The sequence below is a fragment of the Haliotis asinina genome, chromosome 8, assembly GCF_037392515.1.
Source record: "Haliotis asinina isolate JCU_RB_2024 chromosome 8, JCU_Hal_asi_v2, whole genome shotgun sequence".
Lineage (NCBI taxonomy): Eukaryota > Metazoa > Mollusca > Gastropoda > Lepetellida > Haliotidae > Haliotis > Haliotis asinina.
Window position 1 is genome coordinate 36,808,301 of NC_090287.1, and position 21,897 is coordinate 36,830,197.

Sequence of the window (21,897 nt, forward strand, 5' to 3'; positions counted from 1 at the left end):
GTAGGCGTCTCTTCAGACAGCTGGTGGTTTCAGTGACGACTGACAGTATACCAGCAGGGAGTACGGTAAATATTTTACAGCTGATGAGATGTGATCCCAGAAACTACACAACCCTGGAGCTGCTCCTTTGCAGCATAAATTACGATTTTAATCCAGGTTTCTCGTTGCTCGGATTCTTTTCTCGACCCTTCGATTATTTTCGCTATTAAGTTATTTCAATTATTTTCGAAACGTCATTGGAAGCATGGATGTACAGCTTTTAATTAACCAAACAACATTGTTGGGTGGTGGCAGAGGTTGGTTGGGCGTTCAAAATTGAGCAGTTTAGTACGTACATGAACATATGCAGTATGCCAATGTGCTACTGATTCCTTACTTGCAATTGTCAGGAATGCAGCCCCCCATGTTATGCTCCATATCCAGCCCAGCAAGAACAAGAATGTCGTGAGAAACTGCAGCAGTGCAACACCGGCGTTCACCCACACCACGTTACGTCGACTGGCACCTTTAGGCCGAACTTCGGAACAGCATAACACGCTAACACCAGAAATGAACGTCCCTGCAAACAGAGCAAAATAATAATAATAATAATAAACATCAACCACGATTAGTATGAGTGAGTGAGTGAGTTTAGTTTTGCCCCGCTTTTAGCTATACTCTAGCAATGGTAGGAACGCCAGAAATAGACTCCACACATTGTACCCATGTGAGGTATCGAAGCCGGCACTTCTGCGTGACGATGTGGATATTTTCAAGAACTCATAAGAAATCGAACTCATGAATAGCGGATCCTGACTCAAGGGATGTCACTCTGCACTGTGGTACTGAAGGTTTGAAACGCGTCGCAGTAATATTTTTAATGCTCAACAGAAAGTCGTGACAAATATATATGCTGGTAATTGAAATGGCTATTACGCTGAAGCCACGAATTAACAAAAAAATAAATTTCATGAAATCCATGCACAACACTGTAAAGGGTATACGACGTGTTTTGGCAAAAAATATATGCGACTTGCAAGGCACAATCTAAACACTGTTTTACATTTCTATTTTTCTCATTTTGCGTATATTGATGTATCCCAAAGCACAGTGTGTGTGTAGTATCTTTTGTACGTCAGTTCAGTAGAAGTGAGTGAATTTAGTTTTACGCCTCAATGAAAAATATTCAAGCTAAATGACTATAAATAATCGAGTCTGTAAATAACTTGATGCGACTGGAAAGGATCTACGCAGTTGGGATACGATGACGTGTCAACCAAGTCGGCGAACCTGACCACCCTATCCCGTATTACACGCATGTGTTTTTGAAGATCATTTATAAAACATATCTATTTCACGGGTCGTTTAGCAGAGTAAGGATGGTACAAAACTGAAATCTGACACAGAATTTCTCCCTAGTCAAGTAAATAATCTCCCTCTGCGATCGAAGAAGTATTGACACGTTCTGTATAATTTCTAAACTAAGCCTGTCTTCGATCAGTTAACAATCAATTCTGTTCGGGAGCCTACTACAGAGTATATTACGCAATGTCATGACACGACATATAGATCAATTTGACACTGACAGATTAAATATGCACCCACCATCTTCAAGCTATGTGCATTTCCAGCATAGCATTGCAATGTGGATACGGGCATATCACTTATACATGTAAATATACCTGCTAATTGCACGGGGTATAGGGTCATCTGCACAGCAAACATAAACAACCTTGGCTAACGACTGTCAGTCTAGAATGATTGATTGCAATGTACAGCAAGTGATCAAGTACAATATCAATACCGAGTGCCGCTCGTGCCCCTGAGGTGAAATAAATTAGCGACTTTGTGTCACTAAGTGGTCCCTGCTGGCTTGGAGGTGTGATTAATAAGAAAGTATTTGAACTCCACGGTAACCTGTGAATGTGTATAGCTAATTAATCGATATCTGTACGATGTCAATTTCAAACTCACGGGGTGGTCTGTGCCTGTGAATATTTTCATGACTGAAGGGTATGAAGATGTTCCTTGGTTGTAATATGTCACGTAAATGTCAATATTGAGTTGACAATTGTGAATTTTACAGATAAATCGGTATAGCGATAAGTACTCTCTCTTTTCCTCTTTCTATCTCTCTGTTGCTTTCTCTCTCATCCTCTATCCCTCTCTCATTCTCTCTTAATCTCCCCTTCTCTCAATCTCCGTGTCTCTCCTTTCTTCCTTCCCTACCCTCTCTCTCTCTGTGTCTCTCTCTCTCTCTCCACTTATCTTTCCCCCCCCCCTCCCCCGTCTCTCTCCCCTCTCCCTCATCTCTCATATTCGTACAGTATGTGTTCCTGTAACTGAGATATTATCATCACACCAAATCAACTACACAGGATCTCGGTTCTGAAGGAGGTAAGAGGCTATTTGTGCTAAGCACTTATAGAAATATGGTGTATCGATTGCATTTTTAAAAACTGCCTTTAAGAAACGACGATTTCCTATGAGACTGTCTGACACGCAGTAGCCCAACAGACAAAGACAAAGAACTATTGTTTAATTTGTGTTATGATAAGATCGATATTTACCTCTACCTTAAGTTCAGATCGATATAGGTCTAGACTCACGCCTGGGAGCACAAACAATAACTGTTGTTCTTCTTTCCCCTTTTTCATAACAAATACATGCCTGAACAGGATCGGGGAACGCTGCCCGCCTCTTAGCGAGTTATGGTATTAAGCGGTGCTTGTTGTATCCTGACAACTGACGTAAACAACATGATCATGACATGTCCTGTTTGGATTCTGTGACGTAATGTTTTTGTGGGGTGCTGCAAAGGTTAATTTGAACACAGAAAGGTGGGCGTGGTCTTCAGTAAACTTCACGGAAACACCTGACATATGGAAGCAGGTAATGATTGATTTGTTGATGATTTACCTGATGAGTTTCTATTTTATGGTGGAACAGGAAGTAAGTGTTTAAAGAGTTAATGTGCTGAGAAGAATAAATAAAGACTGGGGGTGGGGGGGGTGGGGGTGGGGGTGGGGGTGGTGTTGGGCTTGTGGGGGGGTTATGATAGGCGTTGTTCTTCTGACTAAACTGTTGATTTTCTATTTTCTATCACTTAGCTTTCATTCACTCATTTTGATCTTAATGTGATCATATTAATTTCACTTTTCAATTTAACCTTCCACTGATGGTGTAGATATAACAACGAGTCTTTTGTTTCTGTCATTCTGGTGGAACCTTATTTCTGCAACATTATAACATTAAACGTTTATACATGCCAAACCCGTGAAGGTCCCGGGGTAGAATAGGCCTTCAGGAACCCATGCTTGCCATAAAAGGCCACTCAGCTTGTCGTAAGAGGCGACTAACGGGATCGGGTGGTCAGGCTCGCTGACTTGGTTGACACATGTCATCGGTTCCCAATTGCGCAGATCGATGCTCATGTTGTTGATCACTGGATTGTCTGGTCCAGACTCGATTATTTACAGACCGCCGCCATATAGCTGTAATATTGCTGAGTGCGGCGTAAAACTAAACTCACTCACACTCACTTATACATGCCAGCAATCTTGTCTACACAATTTGAACAGTCCTTTTGTTCTACCCCATGCCCACCCTTGTGCATGTACCAAGTCAGTTGTCTTACATATACTGGGCCAACGTTTTTCTTGGACATGTCAACTATGAGTATTTCAGTCTTTGGCGTCCAATTCTCCTATCTTCTCTACTGTTGTCTGGTCCATATTGTTATTTGTAATTCAATTTATTAATGTTTTACAGAATAAAAATATATAATTTGTTTCGGGTGATCCTGCCACAGGGAGGCAGGTCTGGCTGCCCACCATGACCACCTACATGACAAGATACCGAGTGGGACTACTGGAAGTGTTGCCTTACCGAGCCCATCCAAAGCATTTCGGAGAAGGTGCAGACTGCCCAACACTGCAGCCTCCTGAATTAGTATTCCTGGCAGTACACTAACTCTCCCGAAGTCATTCAAGCGATTGGAAGACAACAAACACAAGACATCAAAACGATTAGGGAGTCTAATCCGTTCTTTAAGGAATGCAAGTGAGACATTTCGTGATGGGGTCCAGATTATTACCATATTACCATAACTCTTGCGGGATCGTTTACGTGGTGTAGTGGTTACAGCGTTCGCCCAGAGAGCGGGAGGTCGCAGGTTCGATCCCCGGTCGCGTCGTACTAAAAGACGTTAAAAACGGTACTTGTTGGTCCCTGTCTGGCGCTCGGCAATAATGAGTACAAGGACTGATTGACTCCGTGTCAGTATAATGTTCCTGAATGGGTTATTCATGCTTCACTGAGCCATTGTATCTTAGCTGAAGTCTGGGCTAGTACAAGTAGCCACATATACACACGCATGCACGTCGTCAAATGAGCGAATTAACCCTAGTTGAAACTCATTTTACATCACCTTCACCTGAATCGTGTCAATCACATTAGACCCAGTTGTTATCATTAGCTGGGAAGTGCTGATATACCTCAGTATCTTCATCATGTAATTAAGCGCTGGCCTATTCTGTGATTCTCAGTATATATATGATATCCATTTCTGAAAACAGCCGGTAAAGTAAGCGTTACCGGTAAATGATCATACCGGCTTGTTTTTGTCGTAAGAATAACACGAATGTGGTTCCTCCACGTGTCGACGTATATTTATATAAGTTGTCCACTAAAATGATATGTAAATAACGCGAGCGTAACATTCCCAGATGCTAACCGTCGCCCGTGACCTACATTTGTGACGTTATATTTTTTCACTACTTCCTGACTTTCAACCGAGCTGATTGCACGTGCCAGACACTTGAAATGACAGGAATGTCACGTGACAGGTGCTACTGTTTCACTTGTGTAGAATGCTCTGTTCGTGCGCCACCCTGTCTATATTTAGATACTACGAGGTACAGACGTGCAGAAACGGCTAACCTGGAAAGAGGGATTGAGCGGTTCCATTTTCAGCAGCGTCGATCCATCATAACTAATCTGAGTTTGCTTTGATCGCGTCCCTGTGTACTACTGTATGCTTGCAAGCCATGTCAACTAAACGTGGACATTTGGAGTTCCTTTATTGTTATATGTCATTTTGAAATTCAAAATTGTCAAATCAGTTCATTTGATTTCTTTCACACAAGTTAATGTTAAATGTTTGTTAAAGCTACATCGGTGATTTGTGGAAACGTTTTCGGTGTGTACGCAGTTTTGAGATTTTCATTACATTCATTTCGAGGTTACATATTACATTCATTACAACGTAACACGTTACATCCTGCACAAGGTTACATATTACATCCCATTATAATTATTATTACGCACTACGTTCATTTCAACCTTGCAGGTTACATCCTTTACATCCGGGCGTTGGGATAGCCTACTGATTAAAACGTTCGGTCGTCACACCGAAAACCCAGGTCCGATTCCCCACATGGGTTCATTGTCTGCAGACCATTTCTGGTGTCTCCCGCTGTGATATTGCTCGAATATTACTAGAACCATACTCACTCATAAACAGCGTTAAACGTTATATCCATTACAACGTTACGAATTGCATCCATTACAACATTACAGATTACACCAATTACAACGTTACGAAATACACCGTTACGAATTACACCAATTACAACGTTACAGATTACACCAATTACACCGTTACGAATTACACCAATTACAACGTTACAGATTACACCAATTACACCGTTACGAATTACACCGTTACGAATTACACCAATTACAATGTTACAGATTACACCAATTACACCGTTACGAATTACACCAATTACAACATTACAGATTACACCAATTACACCGTTACGAATTACACCGTTACGAATTACACCAATTACAACGTTACAGATTACACCAATTACACCGTTACGAATTACACCGTTACGAATTACACCAATTACAACGTTACAGATTACACCAATTACACCGTTACGAATTACACCGTTACGAATTACACCAATTACAACGTTACAGATTACACCAATTACACCGTTACGAATTACACCGTTACGAATTACACCAATTACAACGTTACAGATTACACCAATTACAACGTTACGAATTACATCCAGTACAACGTTACGTCATAAAGATTCGTGTTGCTGACCAACATCTATGTGATATTCGACCAAGTGGACTAGTCAGGAGCGGTCATTGTGGATGGGCAGTTGCTGTTGATATCAATCACTATTACAGTGTTACACAGTGCTCTTAATACCAATCATCGGGTTGCCTGGTTCAGAGTTCATTTTATCAGATGCTGACGTCATATAATTTGAATATCGCCGGATAAGCCACCACACACATTCACACTCTCCTGGTGAGCTGTTCAACGTCCCAGGACTATAAAGACCTATAGGCCACATTAATGCTATCATAATGACATAATCAATACATTGATATACTGAATAATATCAGTCAATATATTGAACATTATGCCATAGGTTAACGAGAGGGTCTAACGAGTTAATGCTACGAAACGCATTTCGCTTGTATCCTTTCATTTGGAATGGGGTAGCCAAGCGGTTAAAGCGTTCGCTCGTCACGCCGCAGACCTGGGTTCGATTCGGCATAATGTGTGGAGCACCTAAAAGCGGTGTAAAACCCATCTCACTCACTCACGCAATTATAATTCCAAACATTTCCATCTTATATTATTTCAATAATAATCTCTCATGCCCATGTCAATGGAACGTCAGCTCAAAATGCATTTCTCTCGCTCCCCCTTCTACCACCAAGGACAGGAATCTATAAAAATGCAAGACTGATGTCGGATCACAAAAAGATTCTTCTCCTCAGACTTCTCGGTGTTTGCATTTAAAGATCAGACAGCGCGAGCCATACTGTATCTGTATCAATGAAATAACACTCTGAGTTTTTTTAGCTTTCTCTGAAAGAGCAACACAAAGGATTGGACCACGCGGTTCTGTTCGCATTCCTAAATGTATACAAGATATATCTAACAAGCTAGATTGTTTATTGTTTGATGTCAAGTTGCAGATGGGGCTGGTAATAGGATGTAATGTTGCCATGGTTTGCAAGCGTAAGCTATGGCTTTAAGAAATGGGCTAAATGCACTAAAAGAATTGTAAAATCGCGTTCTGAGTATTGTGGTTCAACACGAGCTCGTCATGAACAAAGACCGGGTTTGACTCTCAACAAATGTAAAGAAAAGTCTCCCAACAAAGGTATTTGGTTAGAATATTGGTAAATACGTCTAAGACTCCAGAAATCTAGATATCTGTGACTGATATTAGAGGCAATACACTCTAGAGTGGCAGTATTTTGAGCTAACATGAAGACAACGGTCCCAGATTTAGAGGAACGTTACCGCTCCCATAGCACACAGCAATGAGAACTGTTTCTTTAACTGCATCAGTAAAGGTTGTTAATATCACATGTTCTCTCAGAGCAGATGGTCGGTTTGAGGCACAAGTCCTTGCAGGCATGCTTCCAAAACAAACACCATTCTATCATCGGTGTGCCGTTCCGTGATTCGAAATATTCCTGACCCGTACTTTTAGAATCTCTCATTGCAGACAAACTCTGAATGAACACCCCTGAGAGTTCCAGTTACTTTCCACCAGCTGCTGCCTTGGAGGTGTAGTGTGTTGTCTTCAAGACGCGCCAACATCTGGCCTACAAGGTAAACTGCGAAGTATTTGGTTTACGCACACCTAGGGAAAAGAATATGTTGACCTACGTCAAATACAAAAGACGAACGCAGACAACCGTTACTTACTGAATGAACACTGAAGGGTCATATAGACATTGTTCCCAGGAGGGTGGTGGTATCGGTAGAACGGAATATGTTTACCAACTTCGATCGTGTCGTTGTTTGTATTAAAGCATTTGCAACATCGAAGGCATCAGTAAATCCTTCAAAGGTTTTACTGCAGGTATGAAGGAGTGAGTGAGTTTTACTTATATTTTCCCAATGTGGCAATCGAACCCGAGTCTTCAGCGTGACGAGCGAACGCTTTAACCAGTAGGCTACCCCAACGCCCATATGTGAATGACTCTTCGATTACTCACGTTCGATGCACATCCTTTGTACTTGAATTGTTTCAGGTAAACAATTGACTAGACTTGAGATTGGTAATACGACTAAAGCTGAGATTAATAATACGAAGTGCCGTTGATATTGGTTGGATTCGAAAGGCAGTGTTACCTGGGAGACGTCCTTTCGCTGTATGGGCTGCGTGTAGATGGGGTGGGGACCCAGAACTCTCATACTGCGCAAATGATTTACTTTGTTTTTTATATCATTTTTTCTCTCTACCTTATTTCATAATATCTCTGTGTGTGTGTGTGTGTGTGAGAGAGAGAGAGAGAGAATGAGAGAGACGTCGTTAAACGTTAAAGTCTTTTGCACTGAGCACTGCTCGAGGTTAGAAACCGTGTCAAGTTACCACATCCATCTTTCATGACATAAGCTGTCGTTTTCGTTTTTTTTAAAATTAGTACACCCTAATGGACATCCGTCAATACACATGTCATTAAGGAGACGCTACGTCTAACATAACCGACGTATCTGTCGATACGTTACGCCAACACATAGGCACAAATATACCGCGTGTCTTCATTCCACAAACCTAAAGCCTACGTCAAAATCAATAATCAGTCATGTATTACACGACTTGTTAATAAATGATAAACGCGTCCTCGCGCCTCCTTGGGATGTCAATAGTCCCTTAACACTCTTGTCTTGTATCACATCTTCCATCTTACGTCATACGCCATGTCATGAGTACTCGAACGCCTAACGAGCATCTACATAACGCCAGCTTTGACGTAGTGGGCTGTGATCAGGATGGGTGCCAACCAACCCAAATTCCTTATAAGGCAACCTTACAGTTTATACAAGGGAAAATGCATATTATTTATAATATACAACATATGATGAATCGTCGGACCTTTTGGACCTATTCTAAAGGGCCATTTGTATACGGACATGTTATTCTGTATACTCAAGACTTTGTGACAAAAGAGATGGCTTTAGTTTTCCTGTTGCCGAATTTCTCTTTTAATCGTGAAAGTGAGAGAGTTCAGTTTTATGCCGCACTCAGCAATATTCCCGCTATATGACAATGTTCGTTAAATAATCGGGTCTGGGCCAGACAATACAGTGACCGACAGCGTGAGCATCGATCTGCGTGTAAGGGAAGCGATGACATGGTCTTTCAAACGAGCAATATTGCAGGATTTTAAAACATGTATCAATTTTTCAGAAAAAGTGTCACTTGTTTTTATTTTGTTATTGGTGTTGTTTTTGCACCACTCAAGGCCAACAGGGTTTAAAAAACAAATTATGTTGAACATTTGGGGTACATTTCAAAATTTATCACCAACGAAGAAACGAGTGAGTGAGTGAGGTTGATAACAGTAACATTCCAGCCACATGACGGTTTGTTCAGGGGTGTTTGTACTAGACATCGTAGCGATGAATTATCTTATCAATGGGGGACACGAACCCGGATATGCGGCCATGACGATCGAACGCTTCAACCATTGTGCCTGTTTCTTAGCTAATGTGGTATCGATGACACGAATGTTTACCTGAGTACACACTCAGCTGAAACAGACATAATGAGGCAGTAAATGGCAGTTGTTCTGAACGGCAGTCTGATGACGTCAAGACAGTATAGTTTTACATGTAAGGCCCGGACATGACATCCTGTTTACATCTAATAGAAATCAAATATTTACTCGATCCTAGTCGTGCGCGTATGTAGATCTGACGTTTCGCCATTACATGGTATCAGGGATGTTATCACTCCAACAAAAGCTGGGCTATTAAGGTAGCAATGAGTATGGGTTACATTGCAAGAATGTTTGGAGAGGATCACAGTGTACACGACCTACTCAAATAGGATGGGCAGATGAATTTGCTGATTAAGCAATTCCCTAATGCCCATTAACATGGCTGTTTTTTTAACAAGCATGACTATTTTGTAATAGATACATGTGTTTTTACACAATTCAACATTGATCTGGAGATCGTCAAATTTGTTTATGATGTTCTCCTACGCAAATATTCCAACGGTATTACGACGGTCTGTTCTCATCTTTTCTGGTTTTTTTCTGGTGACCCTTTGCTCATGAGATCTATCATTTGTTTATCTGGACTTGATTATTTACAGACACAGGCAATACAGATGTACACACTGGCCAAAATATAACATTCGCTCACGTACAGTTCACTCATTGCATCACGATAACTCTGCAAGTATGATAACGGCATATTATATAGTTTAACTACATCATGAAAAACGATCAATTAAACTGGGTCTACGATAAGACATAAGGTGTCTTCGGTGGAGGTGCATCGCTTGTTCACGGAGGTAGGGTTAGGAGCAACCAAAATATCGATTAAATAGTCTATCAATAAACATATGGAAACTGTAAAATAAAGGTCAAAGTTAAACCTAAGTGGCACCATTATCCGTAAAGTGCCATGACAATCAGCGACTCAAGAGCTAAAACAGACCCCTAAATCCACGAGCCTGAAGTCAAATGGAAGAGTTCTCAACGGATAATGAAGGCCTCTCGCTCTGCTAATAAAGACAGACTGCAAGTAAATTGGAGACTCGCGGTGTGGTATGTTGACAGGCTAAGGTATACTAAAGCTGCACATAGCTGCATAGTGTTTCCTGTTGTGAGTACAAGGTATATCTGCTTTGAATGGTGGCTTTGTTTTGTGCAAAGCGTTGTACGGCTAGAACTTCAAGTATTGTGAGTACAATATATATCTGCTTGGAATGGTGAAATTGTTTTGTGCAGAGCGTGAACGGCTAGAACTTCAAGTAGGTCCCGGCAATAAAGAGTACCACCGGGCCGATTTTACTAAACTTTACTGAAATGGGGTTGTTTAGATTAAAATTCATTATTACTGTATTAACAAAGTTGTGAGTCCAAGCAAGAATGCAATGACGTCATCTCTGGGGAGATCGTTATTCCATCGGCAACATGGATATGGACATTTCTGTTGACGAGTGAGTGAGTGAGTGAGTGAGTGAGTGAGTTTAGTTTTAGCAATATCCAAGCACTATCACGGAAGGGTACACAAGAAATGGGCTTCTCACATTGTACCTATGTAGGAACCACTAGGCTACCTCACCGCCTCTTTTCCCAAGAACCGGTATGGTGAAGACCTCAAATGCATTTAATACATTGTCCAAAAGTCTTCATAAATTCATCCACAAAGCAAGAGCATTCTGACGACCGTCTGCTGCTCATATATGTGATTACGTCTCTTCTCTGACGTCATACCTACGTCATGTTCTACATATTTCACATCACACTATGAACACGAGAAATGCATGCTAGTCTGAAGACAATCACTCTGACGATTGGGAAAGAATCAATAAACAGCAACACAAATCAATAACAGCAACACGGATCAATAAACAGCAACACAAATCAATAAACAGCATCACGGATGAATAAACAGCAAATTTTACTTGCAAGGGATATTCCCTCAATATTTAACATTACCTATAAAAAAGACATATTTGAAAAGACTTTGGGAGGCAATTAAAAATAAAACTCGTCTGTGATATATGAAAATTATCGAACCTGTTTGCATCACCTCAAGACATCAACGCCAGAGAATAATGTCTCGATAACCCGTTGAACATCAAAACATCAACGCCAGGGAATAACGTCTCGATAACCCGTTAAAACATGACCCATTAACCTCTGAACCCCTATCAGTTGTGTCCGTAACTATACTGTTATAGATTATATCTTCATACGCTCAGGTGCGCCTTTTCTCAAACACCTGGTGTCGTCATTATTCGAGTCTGACAACTGTTACTGCTTTCAGGTATAATATTATGAATATGGAAATTGTTTTGTCGTTTTCATTAAACTGAATATCCGTTACCTGTGTTAGTCATCAAAAACACGCCCTAGTTTTTGTTTTCAGTGTAACACGTTTTGCCAACCACTGATGCCGGGCGGTGGGTTGATCATGAGTGACAGTGAGTGAGTGAGTGAGTGAGTGAGTGAGTGAGTGAGTGAGTGAGTGAGTGGGCGAGAGAGTACGTGGGTCATATTTATGTGCTATACCTATATGATTAGACCATATTGTTAAAAACTGTTACCTACATTTTTTTATTTACATAACATGCCCAGGTAATCCGAACACCTCTTGTTCAACGAAAAGTATATCGCAATATTGATTGATTACAGCCATTGCATAACGCCGCATGACTGCAGAGATCAGATTATCTGGCCCAGACTCGATTTACAGACCACTGCCATATAGCTGGAAATGTGCTGAGAGTGGCGTTAAACAACCACGAGAACGAAACAATGAGTTAATTGTGTCGATGTCCTAAATGTTGTTAAAACTAGCTCACGGCCATGTTCTCGTTCACACATACCCCCGAGCTATACACATTAACAGATAAGAGACAGAACCCAGTCTAGTTTGTACTGGTTTACGAATAATATTACCATCATTATCGTAATTATAACCATGTGGTTTGTTGCCAGGAACACAGCCATTCTGACACTCCGGCTAATGCAGAAGGCAGCAGCGTTGGGGAGACCATGTATTCAGTGAAACGTTCTTGGTTGGATTCGATAGGTAGCGCTACCTGGGAGAGGTTCCTTTCGCTGTATGGGCTGCTTATAAAGGGATTGAAGACCCAGGACTCTCTTACCTCGCAAATGATTTGCTTTGTTTATTATTTCATTTTATTTCGCTCTACCTCATTTCATATGTCTGTGTGTGTGAGAGATCGAGCGAGAGAGACGCAGAGAGAGAGAGAGAAGGGGAGAGAGAGAGAGAAGGGGAGAGAGAGAGAGTATGCATGGTCACACTACAAGCGAGCTCAGCTTACCAACCAAATCTCTAAAATCAGTGGCCCTTAAAATTGGCATGGTACTGATGGAGCTTCCTGTGATAATCAGAGGAAGTGTTAGTTACGCATACGGTCGTTGTGTCCCTAGGGATATATCGCGTCTGCAATTTATTCTGATGTATGGCCGACAGTGTAATATCGTGTGGTCCAGATGTGACAGGTGCAGTATTATCCACACGCGTAGCGTTACCTACTGGCAGATTATTATTCACAGATGCAGTATTACTCACAGGTACATTATTACTCACATGCGCAGCATTACTCATAGCCGCATTATTACTAACACGCGCATGATTTCTATTGGAGCATTAATATTCACACAGGCATTATTGTTCACAGGAGCGACATTACTTACTAGAGCATTATTACTACTGCGCATTATTACACACAGGCACGTCATTACTCACGGGCACATTATTACTCACGGGCACATTATTACTCACTGGCTCATTATAACTCACTGGCATGTCATTACCCACGGCATATTATGACTCACGATACATTATTACCCACTCGTGTATTATTACTCATTTGCACGTTATTGCTCACAGGGTAATTTTTCTGTGCAATAAACACAATTACAAGGATGGACAGATGTGGAGATACAGTAATTAAATACTAGTAGTGGGATCCTCGAAAGTATTACCGAATGGGCATAATTTAAAATGATTGGAGTGTTTTATTATAAAAGTCACAACGCAAGGTTTCAAAATACAGTTTAAATAGATACACACAATACAATTTCCGATTACTTATGATGGCACAAGTACATGTACTCATTTACAAGTTTGCCCTTTCGTCAACTCTCGGTCCCTTCCGTTTGCACTCGGGCAAACAAAGAATTCAAAGTAAAACAAGTTCATGTCTCTGCTATTTAAGAGAAGTGCAAGAATATGACAGGGATAATTCTCTCAAATAAGCCTTATCATTCATTTTAATCACCAATAAACATCTTACATGTATTTCTACTGGGACCTGACTGCACTCTGTAGGTTGCCAGTTGAGCTAACTTCGCAATGTTATTCTGATCAATACATACTACCTCGAAGCTATGGACAACTCAACTTTTCATATTACTATGGTCAATCAAAGATGGAATGACAATGTAACTGTAGTAAATTCTTAACTTCTTTTGAGCAGCATAAAACTCCAATTCCACTTCAAGAACTGATAAATGTGCTTTAGGTCAGAGCTATGATCCTGTCAGTCAATACTATCATTTATGGATTGTTGATTGAAAACTAGTCTGTGATGTTCGTTGCATGCAATAATATACTATGCTTAGTCAGTGAATGTATATAATTTTGATAGAAACATACAAAGCCATATAAACTGAAAAAGAGACCCAGGGAGATCAGAGATTCAGAACCTGAGGAAATCAAGACTTTTATGTAGGGCTATAGCACAGCAGAGAGGGCTAAACAGCAGGGAAAATACTGTGGTTTGTAGATTGTGGGACAAAGTATATGGAATGACCATGTCCTTAAGGAAACGTATGGTCAACGTACATGATTTAGTCGCGTTTTGTCGACCCCGACTTTAGGTAAACAATATCACATGTAGTAGGTTAAAACAAGAACACAGCATGGTGATTAGCACTGTTTTCAATACTGAGGTCAGGAAAATGGATTCCATCCATTACACATGGTTTGTTGACTAGAGTTAAGTTCACGAGATCCCGATGCTAAGTTTGTGGTGAAAGAGGTCTGATTGATGCATGATTCATGTCATCTCGTGACATAGGAAATTGTAAGTCTCTGACTTGATTAATTTGAATCTGGTAAATAAATAAAACATCACGATACCATGCCTCGAGGTGGGTTACCATGACAACTGTCAACAAATACAGTCAAGTACAATGACCAGCTTCCACAGCCTCCAGCGTATGTTCTTATCAGCGTTAGGTAATGAATGCATCATCATTTTTGCCTTTCATCCCCATAAGTCTATTTCATGAAATATTGAACGCCGTATTGCATAACAAAGGCCTTGCGTTGTGAATTGGATCACGAATAGGACTGACTAATCTTCTCTTCCGGTAGATAACCCAGGATTTATGTCCTGATTAACTTTGGCTTGTAACAAATTGACACAGGTCTTCATAAATTCCATAATGATGACTTTGTTAAGTATTTCTTTTTAAACGACAGGGTGAGAAGACTCCAGAGAAGACTCCAGAGAAGAGAAGACGTGTCTGACTTGTTTTCAGTATGTGCGGATTATACTTGATATCAGTTTCCGGAATGCTTTCAACCTCGTGTACGACAATGGTGTCTTCTATACTGTTTTGTATGTCCCTAGCGTCATATATGACTAGGACACTACGTTTGCAATTAGTGCATTGTATGACATCAGAGCATCGTGTGAAATTAGTGCATTGTATGACATCAGAGCATTGTGTGAAATTAGTGCATTGTATGACATCAGAGCATTGTGTGAAATTAATGCAGTGTGTGACATTAGTGCATTGTATGATATTTGCCCCCATGTGACTTTACTACATTGTATACCATTATTCCATTATGTGACATTACTCCGTTGTATGACATTATTCCATTATGTGACATTACCCCATTGTATGATAAAACTCCTTCATGTGACATTTCTCAATTGTTTGGTATTTCTTCATTGTATGACATTACCCAATTATGTGACATTTCTCCATTGTTTGGCATTTCTTCATTGTATGACATTACCCAATTATGTGACATTACTCCATTGTTTGGCATCACTCCATATTGTGACAATGACCCTAGGTGATATCGATGCTCCAAACTATATCGATGCCCTCTTTAAAATTAGTACCTCGTCTGCAATCAGTTGTCAGCGTGACTCAATTGTGATTTCAGGTGTTAAATGACAACCTTGACATCAATGCATCTGAAATCGGTCGCTTGTGTTAAATTAATGCCAATGTGCCGGGTCGGAAATTCATAGCTTTGAAACAGCCAGGGTTGAAATGTGTCTTCATAGCATAGAAACATAACTGTTACCCTTAAACAGATGACAATCGCCTTGATAAGGTTTATCTGGTACTGGAGCAATTGAACCTATTTGGCACTTACATTTTGTGCAAGGTTGATCATAGATGAGGGAGGGGGGTGGGTATTGTTCATATCAGCTGTGGTTAACGGCAGCCTAGAAAGACATTGTCTCCTTGTCGCGTTGTAGCCCTCACATAAACAAGCACAACGTGGCAAATGTATTTCACTGTGTCTCATTGTCGCGTTGTTGCGCATTTTAGAAGGTTTTGCATTATAAACGGGACACCATGGCCAGTGCCAGGCGGCATACTCTGACTTAGAAAACTGTAGCTAAGCCGCATCGTCGCCCTTTGGATGAATAAAAAAACACGTCACAATTTAATTCTGGACTCAATGAAAAGAATATCATTCTAAACGTAACAATGTCCCTTCCTGCATTCCTTTGTTAAATATTGCTCGGTTGATACATATATATACTTATATATGTATAACTCAGTAGGGGTCGTGGGGTAGCCTAGTTGTTAAAGCGTTCGCTCGTCACGCCGAAGACCCGGGTTCGATTCCCCACATGGGTACAATATGTGAAGTCCATTTCTGGTGTCCCACACCGTGATGTTGCTGGAATATTGCTAAACGCGGCGTAAAAATACATCCATTCACACAGTATAAATGATAAATAAGGTGACTCTATGGCACACTGAATACAAGACACATTTAGTCTAGAAGGTTCAGAGTAATTTGATGCGTTTGAACAGCTGTCGGATTAAGAACAGTGTTACAGGCAAATATTTCTTTCTTTTAAAGTGATATACATGACCATATCTAGCACTGGGTGATTGAGTGCGTTTGGTTTTACGCCGCAATCAACAATACTCCAAATATAAAGGCGGCAGTGTGTAAATATGTCGAGACTGGACCACATAATCCTGTGATCAACAGCAGGAGCATTGATCTACGTAACTGGGAACCAAGGGCTTGTGTCAACCAAGTCAGTGAGTCTGACCACCTGATCCTGTTAGTCGGCTCTTACGTCAAGCCCGGGTTATTGACGATCAATTCTACCCACAATCTTCACTTATCTCTGACACTGGGGATCAGACTTTAACCTTGAGATAAGAAAACACATTTTTTAAAGTTGTTATCTATTTTCCACTGCGAATTTGAGAGTGTACATGTCTGTAATCATCCTTCAAAAGCAGAAGTGAACAAATTGTTTTATACTTTGATTCTCAGGAATACCGATTGTAGATTACTGTGCATCTGAAATAACCCGAACTGATAATACAGAACACGATCACGTTTACTTCTGTCAGTGAGTGAATTTACTTAATTTAACGTTCGGAACGTAATGAACACTACCGAAACGATATTCCCATGGCCAGGTAAGACGTAATAAAATGGAGCATCCGTTCTTTCGTTGTGTCGCTCGGGGAAGTTCCAATTTATTACCCGGAAAACCAGACTGTATTCATGGACCTTAAAAGTCCACGCAAATATGCTCTCTTGAAGTGGGGTTCTCAGATGAACCTGCGTCGACACATCCTATTGACGAAGACGTAACAAGTAGAAGATCTGAATAGATTGAAACTTCATCAACTCCATGGCAAAGTCTTTTTCCATATCGCAAATACGATGGACCTGCCGTGACGTCATCGACACTGATCGAGAGCGCCTGATCGACCGGTGCCAAAGGAGTTGAGATTCTTATTGAAGACTCTTGAAATCCCTTGGGAGCCGAAAGACAATCGACGGGATATATCCGAGCGTTTGGAGCGCTGTGACGAACAAGGTTTCTCCATATGAATAACAGGTCCCAAAAGGTTGGAGAGCTATTGATCAGCTTCGTAAACTGCGAACCAAACAATTGACTGAGGAGAAATTACTGTGATTATACCGAGAGATCAATACATCCGATAGTGAACGGTTTGTTCTTGTGATCAGGCGGAATGGCGATCTTTGCAGGTTATTGGCGATTGACGGCTAAATCAATTATATCTTTATGCACCAAACTGGCTTCCTCAAGAACTTCTGATTTTCTGTAGAGGCAGCACTGGTTTCACGTTATACTAGGAGCTTGAATCGGGTATATTTCAGTTCAAGCGAACTTGAATAACGTGTTTTTAGGAAATTGTTCCGCCGATATATATGGTCGCAAACTGTTTCATATTTCATTGAGAAGAACATATGAGTTGAAGTTTGTGTCACGAAAAAGACATAATATCATTAATGCACAAAAACATAAAAGCAATACAAAATGTTGTAGAAGTAATATTTCTATGTGAGCTTATAGCTGAGTCAATTCTAGGATTCAGACAGTGCCACTGCGCCTGTTTATGAATCACTATGATATTGTGTTAATAACTGGTCTTTGCAAAAGTTTGAGCTCAGGACACATGACATTTAACGAGTGAGTGAGTGGATATAGTTTTACACCGCACTTAGCAATGTTCCAGCTATATGGCGGCGGTCTGTAAATAATCGAGTCTGGACCAGACAATCCAGTGATCAACAACATGAGCATCGATCTGCGCAATTGGGAACCGATGACATGTGCCAACCAAGTCTGTGAGTCTGACCACCCGATCTCTTTAGTCGCCTCTTACGACAAGCATAGTCGGCTTTTATGGCAAGCATTGGTTGCTGAAGGCTATTTTACCCCGGGACCTTCCCGGGTCGCCTTTTAACGGGACACCTCTACAGACATATGTTATGCTGACATTTAAAGATTCACGGAGTGTATACGTGACTTCAACCTAGAACTGATTATCATCTAAAGAAAATGTGTCTTGGGGTGTTCTTCCATTTCAAAATGATCCCCACCAAATTTTTCTTACGATATGGCTCTTCCCTGATAAGACTTAACAAGTTATAATCTATAGTAGATTAATAATTCAAAACCGCTCTATCAAAACGAAACACGTTATTATTGTATTATCATTGTAAGCATTAATTTTATCAGGCTATAATTTGTTTATCTTCCGTTAGCTTCAAAGTTAACCAGCAAATCCAAAATCGTCAAGAAACCATATAATATTCACATTCGTTCATGAACAGACTGAATGAATAATCCAAGCAGGCCAGACTAACACAATATTTATGCTACAACTGCATTTCGGGTAGAATAGGCCTTCAGCAACCTAGTATGCTTGCCACAAAAGACGGCTCTTCTTATCGTAAGAGGCGTCTAACGGGATCGGATGGTCAGGCTAGCAGATCGATGCTCATGTTGTTGATCACTGGATTGTCTGGTCCAGACTCGATTATTTATAGACCGCCGCCATATTGTTGAAATAATGCCGAGTGTGGCGTAAAACTAAATTCACTCTCTCACTGCAGTTGTATTTCCCTAGTTTAAATCCCTGGAACCCATAAAGATCCAGGTCAAATTAGAATTGATCTTCAGTAAGACATGCTTGCCGTAAGAGGCGACTGACGGGATCGGGTGGTCAGGCTCGTTGATTTGGCTGACACATGTCATCGGTTCGCAATTGCACAGATCGATGCTCATGCTGTTGGTCACTGGATTGTCTGATCCAGACTCGATTATTTACAGACCGTCGCCATATAGCTAGAATATTGTTTGCGGCGTAAAACCAAATTCACTCACTCACTCCATATCCTGGAGTTTTGGAACAAATGACTTTGATAATTACTATATAACTAAGGCCTCCTTATGCACAATGGGGAAAAAGATTAACATTGATTGTGCTATGGTGGTGAAATGTTCAAAAACTCCTCGGAGGAACTAAAGAAACATCCGATATTTTTATCTTGAAGTTGTAATTAGCTGTCCACGATAAAACATCGTTTCTATCAGGTCTACTACCAGGTTTCGTACATTATAATACAGATATTCACAAAAGGTGTGTGTACACAGCCTCACCGACGGCATCCTTACCAGACACACGCAACGGCAAGTAAACATTCGTTAACATATGGTACAAGCTGAACAGGTTACCAGCTAACACAACTTTTCGCAAGGTTGTAGATTAGTAACGATATGGTAACGTTAGAAATACGTCATTTCGTCACGCTATGTCACAACATAGTAACAACGCTACCGGTTTACGTTGCGGTTGTGCGTTGGGTTCCTAATGACGTACAGCAATGTTTCCTATAACATAGTGTCATGACAATGTTCTGTAAAACGTTTCACTCTGAGAGTTTTTCTTCACTATTCAGCGACAGCTTCAGAAATTACACTACACCCAAACCTGCTAACTGACGAATATATATTGAAGTGAATTTCTGCTTTGGGTGATATGTAGATACTGACTACTGGGAAAACTATTCAACTATTAACGTTTAATGCAGACAAGGTAAAATACGTTAGCATCGATTTCTATCAAATTACTTTAACCTTGTGTCGACGTAAAATGACGTCTCCCAACGTCAGGCCACAACGTTGTCACAATGTAAATGCGAGTCCACCAAATAACGTTGTAACAAGGAAAGCATAGCGTTGTCACAACGTGAAATTGTTATGTAGCCTTGATCACCAACGTTCGAGGTGTTTGGCGCTCTTTCAAATATGGCTGTTTTGTGCAATTGCAACAGTATTGTCGATTCTGTTTCCAGTTTTATCGGCGTGACATCTGCTGTGTAGAACAAATCAACCTTGAAACTGAAAAGTAGTTATTGATTATGACCTCGTAATTGTCCAAATGTACATAGCTCGTAGACTGTGTACTTGTCTGGGATATCTAATGTAAACATCAATACGTTGGGTATAGACTTTTAGGCTCTATATGGCCACAATGTACAGAAGGGCGTTTTCAATTTAGGTGGCGTTTTCACTTGTTATTTTCAACTGCAAAAGGTGTTGAATTAATAAAATTTGTTCTGAAATTTGAAAAAAGTGGTGTCCAAAGGCTTTCTGCATAATATGCTTTAGATAGTTACACCCAAAACTGTAACGTAACCTTCAGCTGCATTGAACGTCATATTCAGGTTAAAACCTTATCAGGTTTAGTTACAATGAAGTTCATCCTAAGATGTCACCTTACTGAGGCCTAAGGTATCTTTCCGTTACACCAAATACCATCTTAAGATCAGATTCATGCCACCACTGCATTGTCTTCAGAGATGATTTACCTCACCCTATCTTTGTCTTAGGTCACTCTCGGATACATTAAGCGTCATCTACAGATGACATACCTTTTCTAAGTTTCCTAGTTTCTAAGTCACACTAAGGTATAATACCATTTGACATGTTATTCGTCACCTTAACAAACGTCGTGCTTAGCGCAAGACGTCGCTCTAAAGTGATTAAAGTGACAGGATTCGAACCAACGGCACATCCAAGGGAAGCAATTCTGTACATCGAAGCTCTGCACCTTAATCTACTGTGCCACCTCTGCCGAATCTGTAATCCTGTAATTTGCTCTGTAAGCCTGTCTGTGAACAGAACAAAGAGGTTTACTGGAAGGTCAGTAAACTGTATGTCGTGGACACGTGCTCTAGATTGGTTTCCCGAGCAAAGATCAATGCCAGGGGGACAATGGCCAGCAATTATATGGACACAGCGATAATCTCCCTTGGCGTGTTGTCATCCGGCAAGCCAGTTTTCTTTCTCGCGAGCGCAGTCGCCTTGTGTGAAACGGGTCACAGAGGACACTCCTGGCCTTGGTGTGCCTACGGTTGTTATCGAAGAGTATATGAAAAGGCTTGGCACTAATTACCCCCTGACGAAAGTGATAAGAGATGAATTGGGATTTGGTATTGTTTTCCAGATTTTTGCATTTCTATACTAATGTATGCGCGAATAGTTATGAATACCGGCAGTTTTAGAGTAATAGCCCCTTCAGCTTCCCTGCACTATGCAGGCAAGTAAGTGACTGAGTATGGTTTTACGCCGCTTTTAGCAATATTCCAGCAATTTCACCGGGGGACACCAGATATGAGTGTCACACATAGCACCCATGTTTTAAATCGAACCCGGTCTTCGACGTGACGAGTGGACGCTTCAACTACTATGCCATCCCAACGTCACAAGGCAGGTAAACAGCAAGTACCACCTCACCATCTTGTACTATTTTGTCACA

The 21,897-nt window shown here is 40.8% G+C and overlaps 1 protein-coding gene across 1 annotated transcript in view; it reads right to left on the minus strand.

The window, feature by feature from the left end:
* The window catches only part of LOC137295432 (uncharacterized), a 52,069-nt gene that overhangs the window by 9,713 nt on the left and 20,459 nt on the right, over positions 1–21,897 (minus strand). The window contains exon 2 of the mRNA XM_067826799.1: positions 377–559. Within this exon, the coding sequence (XP_067682900.1) occupies positions 377–559 (183 nt within the window). The remainder of the gene's footprint in view (positions 1–376; positions 560–21,897) is intronic.